We start from the raw sequence: 18,661 nt of genomic DNA, 5'->3' as shown, positions 1-18,661 counted from the left end.
AAATGTCATAGTTCTGTGTGTCTTCCAACTCCACTAATGGGTCATTTATTGTACCTAACAGGTTAACTTTTAAAATTTGCTCTTCCTAATCCATCATGAGATGGGAGCCCAGAGAAACAAACTGGTGAGAATTTTGCCTAAAATACTGACATGCGGGCTTCAAGTCAAGTCTAGAAACAAAATTGTTTTACATTTTTAAAAAATCCTACATAAACTGGTATTACTCTGCAACTTGCTATTCTTGCTTAGAGTTAGCTCAAGTTCATTCATTCCTTTTTTTTTCTATGTATGTGTATACCACAATTTATGTATTCATTTTTCCTTCTTCAGGGAATATTCTTTTTTTTTTTTTTTTTTTTAAGAGATGGGGTCTTGCTCAGTTGCCCAGGCTGGAGTGCAGTAACATAAGTGCAGCTCATTGCAGACTTGAACTACTGGGCTCAAGTGATGTTCCCACCTCAGCCTCCCAAAGTGCTGGGATTACTTAAAGGCGTGAGCCACTGAGCTCAGCCAGGGAACCTAGTCTTTATCCTCAGGTGAACCTTTGTCTTTACCTCTCCTTACGTTCTCAGCCTGTTATCGCCAATTGAGTTTCAACTGCCTGGTTCCAGATCCTGGAACTTGTGGTTAGCCATTTCCATCTCACTCCTAGAATCCTTGCCCTCTTTATCTTCCACACACTCACAGACATTTTCAATCCTGGGCAGTCCTCTGTGTATCTACTTTCTATACTCTCAGTCTGACTATAGAATAGTACTACAGAAATTCTAGAATTATAATGAAAAGACCCAATTCAAATTCATGTGTTCTGATCTCAGGGCAACAAAACGATCCTTGTAGATGCCCTACTAATTGCTTTACAAGGGATGTTCCAAATATTTTCTAATTGCTAGTCCCCAGCCCTACTCTTGTTCCCCTTACTTTCAACAGATGGCTTTGTATTATACCCACCTTGTTTAGAAATTCAGGGCCATCTAATAGGATCACTCTCAACTGAAAGTTGGGAGACAAAATAGGAAGCTATTGCAACTACCCAGGAGAAAGGTGGCAGAGCAAGTAGAATTTGTGGAAAAAAGAGACCGACTAGGTAGACACTAGGATATGATACACAAAGGGACATCCATGCACTCTGATAGGCAACAATCACTACAAAGAAAGTTAACCCTTACTAAATACTTGCAATGTTCTAAGCACTATGCTTACACTGCACTTTAAACACATTTGCCCATTTAATTCTTGCAATGATTCCATGAAGCAAAAATTATCACTGTTTCCATTTTATAAATAAGGAACAGAAGTTTAGAGAAATTAAGGAAGTTGCCCAAGGTCATAAAACTGATGTGAAAAGCTAGAATCTCTACTCAGTCTGAATCTTGAGTCTGTACTCTCAAACACTGCAAAACAAATAACATATTTATATCTACATACATAATCAAACCATTAAAAGTTCAAGACTCACAGTCTACAAATACATGCCACTGCCTACTCCCTCCACTACCCATAGATATCTTATACCATGTAAGGATTCAGGCAGTCCCCACCAACTGATCAGAGTTAGCAATAGAGATGAAACCTAAACCTGGTAGACGGGGCAGATAGCACAGTAAAGCTCCTTTGTGCAAATCAGAAAAAGATACACGCTCTGGCTGGATGAATTACAAAGGGGCATTCCCACCTCCAGAAGCTGAGCTGGAACTCAGCCCCTTTCACCTCCTCACACAAGCCCCTTGTGGAGAGCCCCTTCTGCACCCAGTGTACACAGGACCCTTTTGGTGAAGCTATTTCTAGAGTCGTCCCCTCTCTGAACTCACACTCTACATTCTCTGAAGCTTTATCTTCTCAAGAACATGAATCTCATTCTAACTTCTCACCCTTATCATTTAAAAAATCTGAGGGATCACTACAAATTAGGAAACTAAGCCAGAGAAATAGGTGATACGCTGATGATCATACAACAACTGAAATAAAAATAGGCCCGGGACGGTGGTTCACACCTGTAATCCCAGCACTTTGGGAAGTGGAAGGATTGCTTGAGTCCAGGAGTTCGAGACCAGCCTGGGCAACATGGTGAAACCCTGTCTCTACAAATAATACAAAAATTAGCCAGGCACGGTGATGTGCACCTGTGGTCCCAGCTGCTTGGGAGGCTGAAATGGGAGGATCGCTTCAGCTTGGGGAAGTTGAGGTTGCAATAAGCTTTGACTGCGCCACTGTATTCCAGCCTGTATGACACAGGAAGACTTACATGTGTATATAAACATGCACACATAAGCCCCTCTTAATGCTAATTTAATATCATCATGAAGTAGCCCACTACCCTTTTGGGATTGACACAGAGTTCATATAAAAACAATTACATATATGCAGAATATTAGGCTATTAGGCTAAGAAGATTGAACAAGTTTTCAGTATTTGTAGTTGATGTGTTGCAGGGAGGCTGAGGGAATACAATTTCATTCACAACAATTGTACATCTGTGTTACAATGAGCTATGTCATGACAACTGACATACACAATATAGAGATGAAAGGGGGTGTGTGTCCACATACTGCCTGCAAAAGTAGTATAAAGTGCATTATCATGAGAGAGCATAGCAAATTTCTTCTACGCAAGATACATAACTAAAACAAATAATTTCTTTTTAAAAAGTAATGTATAAAAAAATTATCTGAAGAACCAAAGAAGTTAATATCTTCTACCTGACAGAGAGTAATTTACTTTTCACTTAAAATAATTTGGAAATTAAACTAAAAGCCAATATAGACTGGTCATCTTGTTAAGTACTACATTAATACAGTACCACCAAAATTTTTTCAATGATCATTAGACAGTGGTATCATAAAGCACAAAGGAGTTCATTTATATAATGGGGTTTTTAAAATCTTCATTATTAAAGAGCTCTGACTTTCCAAATTGACATAACAGAACTCTAGCAAATTCCTTTTTTTATCTTTTTGCAGGAATTGGGAGTTTAAGGCTATAAAAAGTGAGAAGCTACACCGTTTAGAAATTAGTAAGTTAAAGAAAATTAATAATAATAAAGCTTCCTATAAGCACTAAGTGAAGTGGTCATTATGAATTTCCTTCATCTTAGATAATCAATGGAGCCTCATCAAGGACAGATTAACAGAGTGGCTTTCTCAGTGAAGGCTGAGGCATCAGCTCAAGAGGCATTTTTTTTTTTTTTTTTTTCTGAGACAGGATCTCACTCTGTCACCCAGCTTGCAGTGCAGTGGCACGATCTCAGCTCACTGCAGCCTCCACCTCCCAGGCTCAAGCGATCTTCCCACCTCAGCCTCCCATGTACCTGAGACTACAGGCATATACCGCCACACCCAGCTAATTGTTGTATTTTCTGTAGAGACGGGTTTCACCATGTGCCCAGACTGGTCTCTAACTCCTGAGCTCAAGTGATCTGCCCACCTCAGCCTTTCAAAGTGCTGGGATTACAGGTGTAAGCCACTAGGCCTGGCCTCAGGAGGCATTCTTAAAGGTATTAAGGATTCAAGTTAAGACCTCACATAGAAACCTACTAAATTATCATAACAGGAATTATCATCTCTAAATAAAGTATTTGGCATCTCTTAGGAATTTTATAAAGATCACTGCTGTTTTTCAAAACTAGTTTTGTAGAAAATAGCAGAGATAATCACCCATTTAGGGTAAGCTTCAGAAAATACAAAGTAAACGATGGAAACTCTGTACCTAAATGACCTAATCAAGTTTAAAAAAATACGAAAACTAAGAAACTTTAAATTATAAGATACAAATAATATGATTATAATGCTTAGTACATTTCCCTCTGGATAAAATATAGGAAAGAAAGGTTTTGGTTAATTGACCTTCTGGTCAACCATTAAGTACTACTGTTGTTGTTTTTTAAAGCATCAAGACATACATTTTATGTATTAATGAAAGTTAGTTTTCCTTTGATGAATCAGAATATACATCAGTATTATACAGTGGTTCAAAAGCATCATTATGCTCAGAAATTATCACCCAGATCACCTGCATCACTGAAGATACAGGCTGCTCATAAAGACAGAGTGAGTTTTCAGTGTGTAAGAACAAATATCTGAACTGATCATTTTGAGGCCTATCTTATTACAATAATACTTCATACTGGATATTGCTTATCAAAGAACTGAAACACTAAAGCAGTCATGAACTCATCAAATCTGGTCATTCTGCTGATTATCTAACTGTTGTATGCACAAGATAATCAACAAGGGTCTCAATAACAAGGCTACCCCTTTGTCAACAATACACAGCTTTAAAATTCTGAGAAATCTTTAACATACTCTCTTTACTTTCTAGCGGTCGTTTTCCGTACGAGCTAGTTTCCATGTTATCTATAGTATGAGTAAAAAGAGTTAAACTCTTAACACTTCTTTTGACCTTCCATCAATTTCCAGTAACAGTTTCCAAGAGACATCATTCAGAGACATAGGAATTCTAAAGGGAAAAGGGATGGGAGTAAGCACATGGATGGCATTCTCTCCTCTCTGGGATTCCTAGCCTTCTTTTCATGAATAATAACCTCGGAGACTAGATGCCAATCCTATTTCAAGCTAAATTAAGCAGAACAGAAAGACAGTTTGGGGCAGTATATTCATTTTAATAATACTATTTCTAAAATTTTACCTTTTATGTTTTTACATTTTTCTATATTTTAGTATTATTTTATAAAAATTCTAGTAGCCCCTGCTATGGTCTATGGTCTGAACGTGTCTTCCAAAATTTAAGTGTTGAAACTTGATGGCCAATGTGATAACATCAAGAAGTGGGGCCTTTAGGAAGTGATTAGGTTATAAAGGTTCCTTCTTCACAAATGGGATTTACTCTTTCACTCTTCTGCCACGTAAATGGGACAATGAATAAAGATAATTTTTGATGTATAATTCTGGAAAACAAAATAGCTAATCTCTCTAACCACATCTAACATATAAATGCTCATGACAGATTTAAACATTCTGTTGAGTTTTTAAAGTTTCTATATATTTTTGAATAGGTATTAAACGTCTATGGCATAAAATCCAAAGAGTACAAATGCAAATACAGTAAAAACTAAATCTTCCTTCCTTTCCTGCCCACGCAGCTATCCAGCTGCCTTCCCTCAAAATACAAATGTATTTTTAGAACAACAACAAAAAAATCATACTTCTCTGTACTTCGCTTCTTTTACCTGAGACCATATGTCTGGGTCAAATTAATTTTCATTGGGAAGAGTCTTTTAAATAAGACATATCCAACTGCCTGGCATTTTATTTGATCTTCAGAGGTTCAATGTAAGAATATTTTCAAGATAGGATGCCTCACGGAAGAAAAAAAGTACCCTAAGAATTTTCTATATCATACCCATGATAAAGTTTAAATTATAAATTAGGCAGAGTAAGAGTTTAATAATAAAAACTAATAATTATGTTACTATCACTAAAGAATTAGTAAGCAAACAAAGGGTTACCTGAACACAAGCAGTGCCATACCACCACAGTTGATTTTATAACCAAGATGCTCTTGAGTGCCTCACGGGAGGGGCAGCATCTAGAGCACAGGTATGCTGGACAAAGGGACGATTCACAGCCCAAGTAGATGAAGCAGGATGGCATTATGCTACTCAGAATCACACACAATTTAAGCTTATAAATTGTTTACTTCTAAAATTTTCCATTTAATATTTTTGGATGGCAGTCGACTGCAGTAACTGAAACTATAGTGACACCATAGCTAATAGAAGACTGTATAATCCTAATAGGAGAATACTGTATAAGCCTTTCTTGCTTTTTTGTTTTTTGCTTGTTGTTGTTGTAGACAGGGTCTCGTTATGTTGCCCAGACTGGAGTGCAGTGGCACAATTACGGTTCACTGCAGTCTTGACCTCCCAGGCTCAAGTAATCCTCCCATCCCAGCCTCCCAAGTAGCTGGACTATAGGCACATGCCACCAAGTCCAGCTAATTTTTTATTGTTTGTTGAGACAGGGTCTTGCCATGTTGCCCAGGCTGGTCTTAAATGCCTAGGCTCAAAGAATTCTCCCACCTTGGTCTTCCAAAGTGCTGGGATTAAAGGCATGAGCCACCATGCCTGGCCTGTAACCCCTTTTACTCTTATCAGTCAAGCTCCTACCTTCCCTTGCCAACTTTACCTCCCATTGTGCTTCCTGGAACATCTGTTGCCCTTTGATGCCTCTGTGCCTCTGCTCATGCCACTATCTGCGATGTCGTCCTCTCATTTCCGCTTTTTTTTTTTTTTTTTTTTAAGACAGGGTCTTGCTCTGCTGCCTGAACTGGAATGCAATGGCACAATTATAGCTCACTGCATCCTTGAACTCCTGGGCTCAAGTGATCCTCCTGCCTTAGCGTCCCAAGTAGCTAGGACTACAGACACTCACCACCATGCCCAGCTAATTAAAAAAAATTTTTTTTGTAGAGATGGGGGTCTCAATATGTTGCCCAGGCGGGTCTCGAACTTGTGGGCTGAAGCAATCCTGCCTTGTCTTCCCAAAGTGCTGGGATTACTGGCGTGAGCCACCTCACTGGAGTCATCTCTACCTATTGAAATCACGACCAATAGCACAGGCCTAAGTTCAAAAGATAGCTCCTCCAGGAAGTCATTTCAAATTCTCCCCAGCAAGATTCATTTTCTTCTTCCCCCAAGGACTATATCTTTATTAAAGCATGCATGTGTCTCTCCTAGGTTGTGTTTGTAAGTATATCTTACTCACTAAATTTTAAGACTTGAAAGATAAGAACAGCCTAGCACATAGTTGGTATTCAAAACACCATCTGAATTGGAATAGTGATTTTAATTTTTCCAAAGAATATCTAAAAATAGATCTTATTTTATTACACAATTCCACACAAACCTGCAAAGATAGAACAGATATTATCACCCCACCCCATCCCCTGCCACAAACCACTTGATGGATTATTGTAAACATCATAATTATTATTATACTAAACAGTTAACATTTCTTGAACATTATGTGTCAGGCATTGAGCTAAGTGCTTTATACAATTTATTTCATTTAATTCTCAAGGCAACTATAAAAGATAGGTTCTATCATAACCACCAACTTACAGATGAAGGAAATGAACTTCCAAGAGGCAAAGATTTTCTCCATATCTGACAGTTAGTAGGTTAGGGCTAGTAAGATGCGGAGCTTAGAATCAAACCCAAGTCTGTATAAATCCAAAGCTCATAGTAACGGCTACATTTTTCTGCCTTTCACTATTTGCTCAGTTACCATTTATAAACCATGGTGTTCATGACAGTTTATTTAAACTTAGCAATAAAAAGTATTATCCGGCTTCAAAGATCCCAAAATTCACTAAAAAAAAATCTGACATCTGTACTACTCAACTATAACTGCAACATTAAAATGAAAGAATTACTTACTGGCACAATTTGCCTCCTGCCATGTGGTATTAAAAAACTCTGAGAGAATCAAAACTATTTGCATTCTATCTGCCATTAAGAGACTTCTGGCACAACTCTGACTCTCTGAAGTATTCTGTAACAAAAAGAAGACAGAAAAATAAGTCTGAGTATTTTTAGACTTTACAAACAACTTGAGGCAAAAACCTTACAAAAAAATAATATTTATGGTAAGTCTTTTAACATTTTGTTTGATATAACCAGATAATGTTAACATTAATAATAACAATGGTAATAAAGTAATTAGCAGCTAATATTACTGGTACTGGGTTCATTTGCAAGGGAAGAAAATCTTTATATCTAGTCTGTACTCAAATGGAAAAACACTTTTACAGATCATTTTAATAATGAAAGAAACTCATGTTATGCAAATAAATCCAAGTTCCCAAATTATTTGGTCCTTATCTATTTCCTTTCCCTTGTGCCCCAAGCAAGGAACTGAGTCCTGCTGGCCCTTTATTCTTTCAAAGTTATTTAAGTCCTACCATTTACTAGGCACTATAAAAATCCTGAAGTTTTGGCCAGGCGCAGTGGCTCATGCCTGTAATCCCAGCACTTTGGGAGGCTAAGGCGGGTGGATCACAAGGTCAAGAGATCGAGACCATCCTGGTCGGCATGGTGAAACCCCGTCTCTACTAAAAATACAAAAAAATTAGCTGGGCATGGTGGCACGTGCCTGTAATCCCAGCTACTCAGGAGGCTGAGGCAGGAGAATTGCCTGAGCCCAGGAGGCAGAGGTTGCGGTGAGCCGAGATCGCGCCATTGCACTCCAGCCTGGGTAACAAGAGTGAAACTCTGTCTCAAAAAATAAAAAATCCTGAAGTTTTGAGGATATAAAAAGTATTTAAAAATGCCACCAATTCTGGGGCTTTGAGAACCTCTCACAGATACACAGAAAGGAGTTGTATAGTGTGATGAATAATAAAGAGAGTGGTAACTCCTGGGAAAAAATGAGCAGTCATGTGGGAGGAGAAAAGGAAAAAAAGAGAAAAGAGAGAAAAAAGGAAGAATTTTTGCTTTAAAATATTTGCTGATCTTCATTTAGGAAAGGTAATCGTCTTTGCAGGTTAGTTTTGCTACCCCATTATAAGGTACATTTGAATGGATGCTTGCTTTTAAAATAGTGAATTGAACAAAACTTTTTAAAAAAATTATTATTATTTTTTGAGACAGTCTCACTCTGTCACCCAGGCTGAAGTGCAGTGGCAAGATCTCAGCTCACTGCAGCCTCTGCCACCCGGGTTCAAGCGATTCTCATGCCTCAGTAGTACCTGAGATTACAGGTGCACGCCACCATACCTGGCTAATTTTTGTATTTTTAGTAGAGATGAGGTTTCACTATATCGGCCAGGCTGATCTCAAACTCCTGACCTCAAATGATCCACATGCCTCGGCCTCCCAAAGTGCTGGGATTACAGGCATGAGCCACACGCCCAGCCATTAACAAAACATTTTAAAAGTCTCTTTCTTAGAATTACTTTCTGAGCAATAGAAGTCATAGAAGAAAATTTCTATTATCACTTTTTTTTTTTTTTTTTTTTGAGATGGAGTCTCACTCTATTGCCCAGGCTGGAGTGCAGTGGCGCGATCTCAGCTCACTGCAACCTGCACCTCCTGGGTTTAAGCGATCCTCCTGCCTCAGCTGCCTGAGTAGTTGGGACTATAGACATGTGCCACCATGCCTGGCTAATTTTGTATTTTTAGTAGAGACAGGGTTTCACCATCTCTGGTTTGGCCAGACTAGTCTTGAACTCCTGACCTCAGGTGATCCACTCGCCTCTGCCTTCCAAATGCTGGGATTATAGGCATAAGCCACCGTGCCTGGCCTATTATCATTTCTTTTTTTTTTTTTTTTTTTTTTGAGACGGAGTTTCGCTCTTGTTACCCAGGCTGGAGTGCAATGGCGCGATCTTGGCTCACCGCAACCTCTGCCTCCTGGGTTCAGGCAATTCTCCTGCCTCAGCCTCCTGAGTAGCTGGGATTACAGGCACGTGCCACCATGCCCAGCTATTTTTTTGTATTTTTAATAGAGACGGGGTTTCACCATGTTGACCAGGATGGTCTCGATCTCTCGACCTCGTGATCCACCCGCCTCGGCCTCCCAAAGTGCTGGGATTACAGGCTTGAGCCACCGCGCCCGGCCATCATTTCTTAAGTAGAAGCAATAATACTGTATTAATACAAGCCTGGGTCACTAGCTAGTGATCTTGGCTACCCTCTCTAAGGTTCAGTTTCAAAATCAAGGATCCTACAGTTGACTGTATTAAATGGCATACATTAATCACTCAGCACACTGTCTAGTACATAGTGACTGATACATGCTATTTCACCTAACTACCATACTGCCAACCTGAAGTGCTCTAAGTGGGTTTAGTTGGCTAAGTGTAATTAGTTGCTTAAGTTGAATCTTCGTAAGTGGGTGACTGGCTGATTTTAAAAATCAATACAGTACAGCCTCTATGAGTGTTCAATGTGTGTAAGAGTTCAGCTGAGGAAGATATCAATGTAGTTTTGAGAAATTAACAAAGAGTTCATGAAGGAAGCAGGATATGAACTAAGCCCTATATTGAGGAAGAGAAGAGGACTGGAAAATAGAAGAATTAAATGATCATGGGGTGAAAGTGGTGATAATTATGTGGTACTCAGGGAGTACTCAGTAGTCTACAAAAGTAGAGGTATTAGAGGGCTAGGTTAGAAGGTTATGAGAGGCCTTGAGGGTCGTGAGAGTTAAGACAGTGAGAAATGCTTGAAGATTTTTGAGGAGGGTGTCATGAAAAGCAGTTTCAGGAATCTTATGTCTAGGCTGTGCTATTTAGTGTGAGGCGGCAGGGAGACTAATGAGGCTACTTCTATAGCTCAGGTATGATGAAAGGATGATGGCAACAGTGAAGACAGAAAATAAGTAATTCATAATCCAAATGATGATGTGGTACTTACTGAGTACTTAACAGTCCTACATGTTCCAACTGCATTTCCTTATTTAATCCTCATAACAACTCTATGAAATAGGTAGTGTTAGCTGGGTAGAGGGTAAACTATCAAAGGTGACTGAGAAGGAAAAACAAGGAGAGCAAGATATCCTATAAATCAAGAAAAGGGAAGGTGTGGTTATTTGGGTCAAATCCTGCTGAGAGACTTGGAGGTGCATCTTTCAACATTGGCATTATTGGTGACACTAACAAGAGTGAATTTGATGGAGCCCTTGGTTGTGAAAGTGAGATCAGAGCGGGTTGAACAGGGAATGGAAGATGAGGAAGTGGGAAATGAACCCACATAACTGCTGAAGAGTTTGGGCTTGATGGGGAGAGAAGAAAGAGAGGGTAGTGAAGAGCAATGTGGGACTCAGGAACTTTCTTTCATTTCTTTCCATTCCTCTGTCCCTCTGTCCCTCTGTCCCTCTGTCCTGCCTTCCTGAAATCAAACCCTGCCTCTTCCACTGCATGGGTCAGGATAAGTCATTACCCTGAGGCTCAGTTTCTTAAAGCATGATATCCACCTATATATGTGTAGGTTTCTCTTCTGGACAAAAGTGCCTTTAAAATGGAACTGTCACATCTTTGTAGTCCCAACACCTCACCAAGTGACCAGAAAAACAATGGTTCTTGTTAATACTTAGAATTCTTAATACTCAGATCTATCATAACCACTTAGCAGAACCCTAACCATCATGAATCCAACCATTTCCTTTTATCGTGCCTGCACCCAGGAAGTCAGAAGCTGCCAGCAAAAATTAACAACACAGATTAATTCCAGAGTAAATCCATGATTCCAAACTATACCCCTCACTTTTCTGTCTGCTCATTCTCTCCTTTTTACAACCACTATTTCAAATCCTCCCCACTCTCCCAGAAGCTCTAATCTCTCTCCCACTCTTTACTCTCAAAAGATCTCCTGGAAAATAGAAGCCTTCGAGCTGAAACTCTAACTTGCCTACCTCTACACCCAACCTCTCCTACCCTCCTATTATGGTGGGGAAGGCACCTGTCCCTTTCAAGGCCTGTCTCTCTGAGGATGCCCTAGATTCCATCTACCCGGCCTTTTCTAGAAACTGACCTTGTCTGCCTCCCACTCCCTTCTATAGAATCGTCATGTTCTCTAAAGGACCCTTCCTATCAACATTTAAACATGTTCAGCTCCCTCCCATCTCGAGCAAGGAAGAAGGGAAGGCGGGACAGAGGGATGGAGGGCCAGAGGAAGGAAAAGAAATGAAAGAAAGCTGGCCTGACACAGTGGCTTGTGCCTGTAATCCCAGCACTTTGGGAGGCCGAGGTGGGCGGATCACCTGAGGTCATGATTTTGAGACAAGTCTATCCAACTAGGTAAAAACCCATCTCTACTAAAAGTATAAAAATGAGCTGGGTGTAGTGGTGCACACCTGTAGTACCAGCTACTTGGGAGGCTGAGGCTGGAGAACTGCTTGAACCTGGAAGGTGGAGGTTGCAGTGAGCCGAGATTGTGCCACTACACTCCAGCTTGGGTGGCAGAGTAAGCCTCTGTCTTAGAAAAAAAGAGAGAGAGAGAGAGAAATGAAAGAAAGTTCCTGAGTCCCACATTGCTCTTCACTACCCTCTCTTTCTTATCTCCCCAACAAGCCCAAACTTTTCAGCAGTCGTCTAGGTTCATTCTCCCCACCTCCTCATCTTCCATTCCCTGTTCAACCCACTCTGATCTCACTTTTATACCAAAGGACTCCATCAAATTCACCCTTGTTAGTGTCACCAATAATGCCAGTGTTGACAGATGTACCTCCAATTCTCTCAGCAGGATTTGACACAAATAGCCACACCTTCCCTTTTCTTGATTTACAGGATATCGTGCTCTTCTGATTCTTCTTTCTCTTTCCAATTCTTCCTTCTCAGTCACCTTTGAGAGTTTACCCTCTACTTAATTTTAAACTTGTAGTGTTCCTACTCATTCTTCAGGTATGTTCATCCACGTCATGGTTTCAAATGGCATTTTTATGCTGATCACTCCCAAAGGTGTTATCTCCAGTCCAGGCCTCTAGATGCATATATTTAACCACATAGGCAATATCTCCACTTAGATGGTTCATAAACACCTCAAAATCAACAAGTTCGAAACTGAGTTAATGATCTTTCCTCACTAAACAGAATCCTCCCTCCAGCTCAGTAAATGACAACCCTATTCACTAAGCTGCTCTTATCAAAACCCTGGAAATCATCACTACCTTTCCGTTACTCCCCTCGTTCAATTAACACCAAGGCTGTAATTTCTGCTTCCTAAGTATCTCTGAAATCTACCTATTTCTCCCCATCATGATGGCCCCCACATAACCTAGTCACCACTGTCTCTCATACCACCGCAATAGTCTCCTGATTCATTTCCCCACACATCTTCTTCCCCTACCCTCCCAGCCCCCACCCGCTCCATTTTCTGTCACATAGCCAGAACAGCCTTTTAAAGTACAAATCTGATTATGTCATTCCACAGAATTAAACCTTTCAATAACATACTGCTTTAAAATCAAAGTCTAAAATCCTTAACATATCCTACAAGGCCCGCATGACCTGGCACCTCAGGCCATAGGTCTCCTTCCTGCTCACTGTGCTGTGTTCTAGACTTCAAATATCCCACAACGTCTTTCTCATCTCCGTCTTCACGCCTGCTGTTTCTTTACATGTATACCTTCCCTTCCCTGCCCCATATTCTCTCAAATTGTAGGTGTCTGCTTTAATCACTGACCATTCTACCTACTCCCTAGTCATACTCAAGATCAGCACTCTTGTCATATGCATTGGTAGCATGTGGGTTTTTAAAATCAGCAACACTTATCACACATGAATTATTTGTGTAACGATATACTTAATGTCTGTCTTCAGACTACAAGTTCTGCTCATGCAAGCTATATCCCTAGTAGCTACCACAACCTGCCCGTAATAGGTACTCAATAATTTTTTAAATGAATGCAGAAGAAATATTACATTTTCTGATCTCTAATGAAAGGCATAGATTATTATGCTATGTTCCGGTTTTCTCCCTATAGTCCTAAGAATTTGTTACTTAATGATCTATAGTAAAAGTATACTGAATACTCACCAAATACATAATCCAAATGACTAGCACTTCACAAAGGTACACAGATAGCTATCTATCTATGTATATAAAGATCCGTCTATCTATCCAAATTTTAAACAAACCAACTAGAATAGGACAGAGCCTACCAATTCAAAATCTGAGGGGGCAAAAGCATCCTCAGGACCATTTTGATAATCTCGGTTTAAACTAAAAGGAGCAAGTATGACTTTATGGAAGAGGGAATCCATTGGTTCTACCATTCAGGTTTCACAAATCGCTGTATTTTTTACCTTGAGATAATAAAACTATATGCAATCCCTGTGCCAGAAATTCTAAAAGTGACAAAAAACTAGAATTTTTATCAGAAAATTCTGTTAAACTAGATTGCTGTGCCACATACATAGCTTACTAGTTTCTCATTTTGATTCTTTTTTTTTTTCCTTTCTCAATCAATCCATGTCCTTTCACTCTAAAGGGTAGAAAGAATGCCTTGAAATTCAGCTGGCAGGATTCCTCGGATGAGCGAGCCTTGCTCTGTTCCCTCATTTCTTTTTTTTCTTTTTTGGAGACAGAGTCTCGCTCTGTCACCCAGGCTGGAGTGCAGTAGTGCAGTCTCAGCTCACTGAAACCTTTGCCTCCCAGGCTCAAGTGATTCTCCCACCTCAGCCTCCTGAGTAGCTGAGATTACAGACACACACCATCACCCCTGGCTAATTTTTTGTATTTTTAGTAGAGACAGGGTTTCGCCATGTTGGCTAGGCTGGTCTCGAACTCCTGGCCTCAAGGGATCCACCTGCCTCAGTCTCCCAAAGTGCTGTGATTACAGGTGTGAGCCACTGCACCTGGCTCTGTTCCCTCCTTTAACTTGGCATTCCTTTCACTCTTTTGCCCTAAATTGCTATGACACAATTTATAACATGGTATTTTCTTTCTTCTCCATATAAGGTACTTTATTTCCCCTAACTTTATTGATAATTTGAGGCCCGAATCTTACCCTTCTTTTCCTTCTTATCCTGTTACCAGTCCAATATTCAATGACAGTAGGTGCTTGCTAAAAACTAATTTAAATGAAAGACTGAGTCTGAGTCAAAGAAAATATATTACAGTGGATAAATATAAACCTCCCCTAAAGACAACTGATTCCTTCAAGTTCACTCATGACACATTTTTCCATAGGTTTTTTTTTTTTTTTAGACTGAGTCTCATTCTGTCACCCAGGCTGGAGAGCAGTGGCGCTATCTTGGCTCACTGCAACCTCCACCTCCTGGGTTCAAGCGATTCTCCTATCTCAGTCGCCTGAGTAGCTGCACACTACCATGCCTGGCTTTTTTTTTTTTTTTTTTGTATTTTTAGTAGAGACAGGGTTTTACCATGTTGGCCAGGCTGGTCTCAAACTCCTAATCTCAAGTGATCTGCCTGCCTTGGCCTCCCAAAATGCTGGGGTTACAGGCATGAGCCACCAGGCCTGGCCTCACAGGTTCATTATGATACATGATGGTTCAGCTCCCAAACCAGTCCATAAAACTTTTGAAATCCAAGGCCGGGTGCGGTGGCTCAAGCCTGTAATCCCAGCACTTTGGGAGGCCGAGGCAGGTGGATCACGAGGTCAAGAGATCAAGACCATCCTGGTCAACATGGTGAAACCCCGTCTCTACTAAAAATACAAAAAGTAGCTGGGCATGGTGGCGCGTGCCTGTAATCCCAGCTACTCAGGAGGCTGAGGCAGGAGAATTGCCTGAACCCAGGAGGCGGAGGTTGCGGTGAGCCGAGATCGCGCCATTGCACTCCAGCCTGGGTAGCAAGAGCGAAACTCCGCCTCAAAAAAAAAAAAAAAAACTTTTGAAATCCATAGACTACCTTAGAACTGTAGAAGTCATGCTTTTGAGCTAATGAATCACATCCAACTCTACTGGGAAAAGAAGGGGAGCTGAGACCAAGGCCTAGGATGAATTGGAGAGAAAATACAAAAAGGGTTTCCCTGCCTCTTCACCTCTTTATCCTCTTCCTTTCACATCAGGGTGAGTCGAGCTAGGTACCCAGGTTGCTGGTAGAATCTGAGGGAGAGGAAAGGAGTTTCTACAACTCCCAAACTGGGAAGCCTCCTCTGGGTAGTGGTGAATTCCTATGGAAATTCACATGTGGATTGGGTGATGTCCGTAATACTGCACACTGGAGTCTGAGGTGCTACTTTTAGTCTCTTTTTAATTCCACAGTACCTACACACGTAAGAAAAGCATTTGCTGCCTCCAAAGACATAAGCTTTGCTAAGGATCCCTGGCCATACTGTTCACAACAGCACTTGTTCTTCAGAGTAAATGGCACCCTAAAAACAACTGCTCAAAACTGAATATGATGCTATAGCATATCCTGCTGTAGTTGATAGAAATGTGTCTTGGGTATTTATTTTCAAGTTATAGTAAGATATATACTCCTTGTTATACCCAATGGAGTCTGCCTGGAAAATACTGCATGTAAGCCTGGATTTATTTACCTTGAAAATATGTCCTTGGCCAGGCATGGTGGCTCATGCCTGTAATCCCAGCACTTTGGGAGGCCGAAGTGGGCAGATTACTTGAGGCCAGGAGTTCGAGACCAGCCTGGCCAACACAGTGAAACCCGTCTCTACTAAAAATACAAGAATTAGCTGGGTGTGGTGGTGCACGCCTGTAGTTCCAGCTACTTGGTAAACTGAGGCAGGGGAATGATTTGAACCCAGGAAGCAGAGGTTGCAGTGAGTTCAGACGATACCACTGCACTCTAGCCTAGGCAACAGTGAGAACTTGTCTCAAAAAAAAAAAAAGAAAAAAGAAAAAAAATAAAACATGCTCTTTACAGAAAGATTGACCACAGAATTTATTTAATGACAATAAATCCCCCATTTACGTAAAATGACAGATTTTTATTTTAGTTTTATCTATTTATTTATTTCGAGATGGAGTCTCACTCTGTTGCTCAGGCTAGAGTGCAGTGGCACAATCTCGGCTCACAGCAACCTCGGCCTCTCAGGCTCAAGCGATTTCTCTTCATTAGTCTTCGGAGCAGCTGGGACTACAGGCGTGTGCCACCATGCCCGCTAATTTTTGTATTTTTAGTAGAGATGGGGTTTCAACATGTTGGCCAGGCTGGTGTCCTTCTGACCTCAGGTGATCCACCCACCTCGGCCTCCCAAAGTGCTGGGATTACAGATGTTAGCCACCACGTCCGCCATGACAGATTCATTTTAAATAGTAACAGGCTGACTCAAAGTGGGATACAACTAGACACAAATTTATATTTAGTGCAACTATAAACAAGTTTCGATAAGTTTAAATTTATGAAATAATTCCAACCACATTTTCATGAGACTAACTCCTGTCCCTTTAATACAAGAGGAACTTTCTCATTCTCCAATCCCTGTGTTATGCCTGTTTTTCCTTTACCAAGCATATCCGGCCCATGCCTCGTGACTCCCACCAACCCTGACTCTCTAATCTTTTCCTAGTCTGATCTTTATAAAGTATTTAGGAGCAGAAATTGTGTCTTTCTTTCTTTCTTTTAAAAATTAAGTCCCTCACAGCAGCTACCACATAACTAGAAAAACCCTCAAGGTACCAAGAATGAAGGGCAGTCTTACAATTTCTTTAAATGTTACCTCCCATTTACTTAACTGTGTCAGTTTTCTAAAACCTCCTTTTAGCCCCATTTTACAGATTAGTAAACAAGCACAGAGACTGTAAGTAACTTGCCCAGAGTATACCACTAATAAGCAGCGTGGAACCGGACTCCTGGCCGCTGGCTCCAGACTGCCTATATTAGTAAGATGAAGTCCCAGGCAATAGCTCTTTTCACTCTTCCAACAGCTAATGCAGCTGTTCTTTCCACTTTATAGAGGAGGAAACTAAGGTTCTGAGAAGACAATTAATCCGAGGTTACATGGCTAGAAGGTGGTGGACAAGAACATTTCTGGCTACAGAGCTCAAATTCCTAACCACTGCCAGTGTCTCCACCCCACTTGTTCCAGAAAAGGATCTTTCCTGGGAACTCCAGGTGAAGATGGAAAGTTATGGTGGAGTGGGTGGAGGAAGAGGAAGAGGGCTGGAAAATCAGGACCCCCAAGAAAACCAATCACACCTACATGAACCAAGGTATGATTACGCACCTAAAAGATGTGCAACAGCATTCATGGAAGCAAAAACCCAAACCCCAAGTCCCATAATGCCACCCCCTTTTTTCTGATGCCCCAAACTCCACAGACCCAGTCCAACCCCTTTTTCTTACTATTGGGGAAACTGAGGCCCCAGCGTTGACCATCATTACATCCTCCTCCTTTCCCAACTCTCCCGCGCCACAGTCCCGGGCGTGGTCCTGTACCCACCCCCACGGCTCGGCTGATGTTGTCCATCTTGCTGACGACCTGTTGGAAGAGGGGGTAGCAGGTCTGACAGAGGCGCACAGGCCGGGCGCTGCGCACCAGACACCCTGTCAGCTCTGCGCTGCTATTGGCGAAGTCCAGCAGGAGCTCCCGGCACTCGGGATCCAGATCCGGCAGGTCCGGGGGCAACGACAGAGGCCCCAACCCTCCACCCTGCAGCAGAGACAGGGACAAGTCCTCCACCTCCAGCAACTGCTGGTCCGACAGGAGGTCGCTGAAGACCCTTCGCGGACTGTTGCCGAAGGGGAGCGCGCCCAGGGCCAGCCCCGACCACAGCAGCAGCCCCAGCGGCAGCCACTGCGGCAGCGAACACCTCCGCCGCGCGGCTGGCGGGCCCGGCTCCATCACCAGGCTCACACAACCCAGGGCGCCCACCGCCGCCTCTCCGCCCCCAACCTGCACAGTCGACAGCCGCCGCTTCCGGCTTCCGCGGGCGCAGGCCGAGAGCGGGGTCACGAGGAGGGCGCGTCACGGCCCCGCCCCCTGCGTGTAGCGCCCCGCCCCATTGGCTGCCGGCTGCCTCCGGGCGGTGGCGTTGCGCGAGTGCGGGAGCGCGCCCACCCTGCGGCCGCGCGCTCCCCTGCGGGCGTTCGGAGCTGTGCGCCACGGCTACGTGCGCTGGGGTCTCCGGAGCCCAGGCTCGCCAGCCGGAGACTACGAGCGCCCACCGCTTTGGGCAATTGCATCTCGGGGGTCCTGACCCTTGAACGCCTACCGCTCTGCGAGTTTCCGGCATCTTACAAGTTTCTTACCCCGCTGGACCGGACGGCGGCGATGGC

General features: G+C 42.1%; 1 protein-coding gene across 1 annotated transcript in view; it reads right to left on the bottom strand.

Annotated features, from left to right (window-relative positions):
- The window catches only part of OSTM1 (osteoclastogenesis associated transmembrane protein 1), a 30,445-nt gene extending 12,119 nt beyond the window's left edge, over nt 1-18,326 (bottom strand). The window contains exons 1-2 of the mRNA XM_010346495.3: nt 17,826-18,326; nt 7,397-7,511 (exon numbers count right to left, since the gene is read on the bottom strand). Coding sequence (XP_010344797.2) covers nt 7,397-7,511; nt 17,826-18,227 — 517 coding nt within the window. The 5' untranslated portion in view covers nt 18,228-18,326. The remainder of the gene's footprint in view (nt 1-7,396; nt 7,512-17,825) is intronic.
- Nucleotides 18,327-18,661: the final 335 nt, after the last annotated feature.

The sequence above is a fragment of the Saimiri boliviensis genome, chromosome 4 (genome assembly GCF_048565385.1).
Source record: "Saimiri boliviensis isolate mSaiBol1 chromosome 4, mSaiBol1.pri, whole genome shotgun sequence".
NCBI lineage: Eukaryota > Metazoa > Chordata > Mammalia > Primates > Cebidae > Saimiri > Saimiri boliviensis.
The sequence above is the reverse complement of the archived record's forward strand: the minus strand, read 5'-3'. Positions and strand labels throughout refer to the sequence as shown.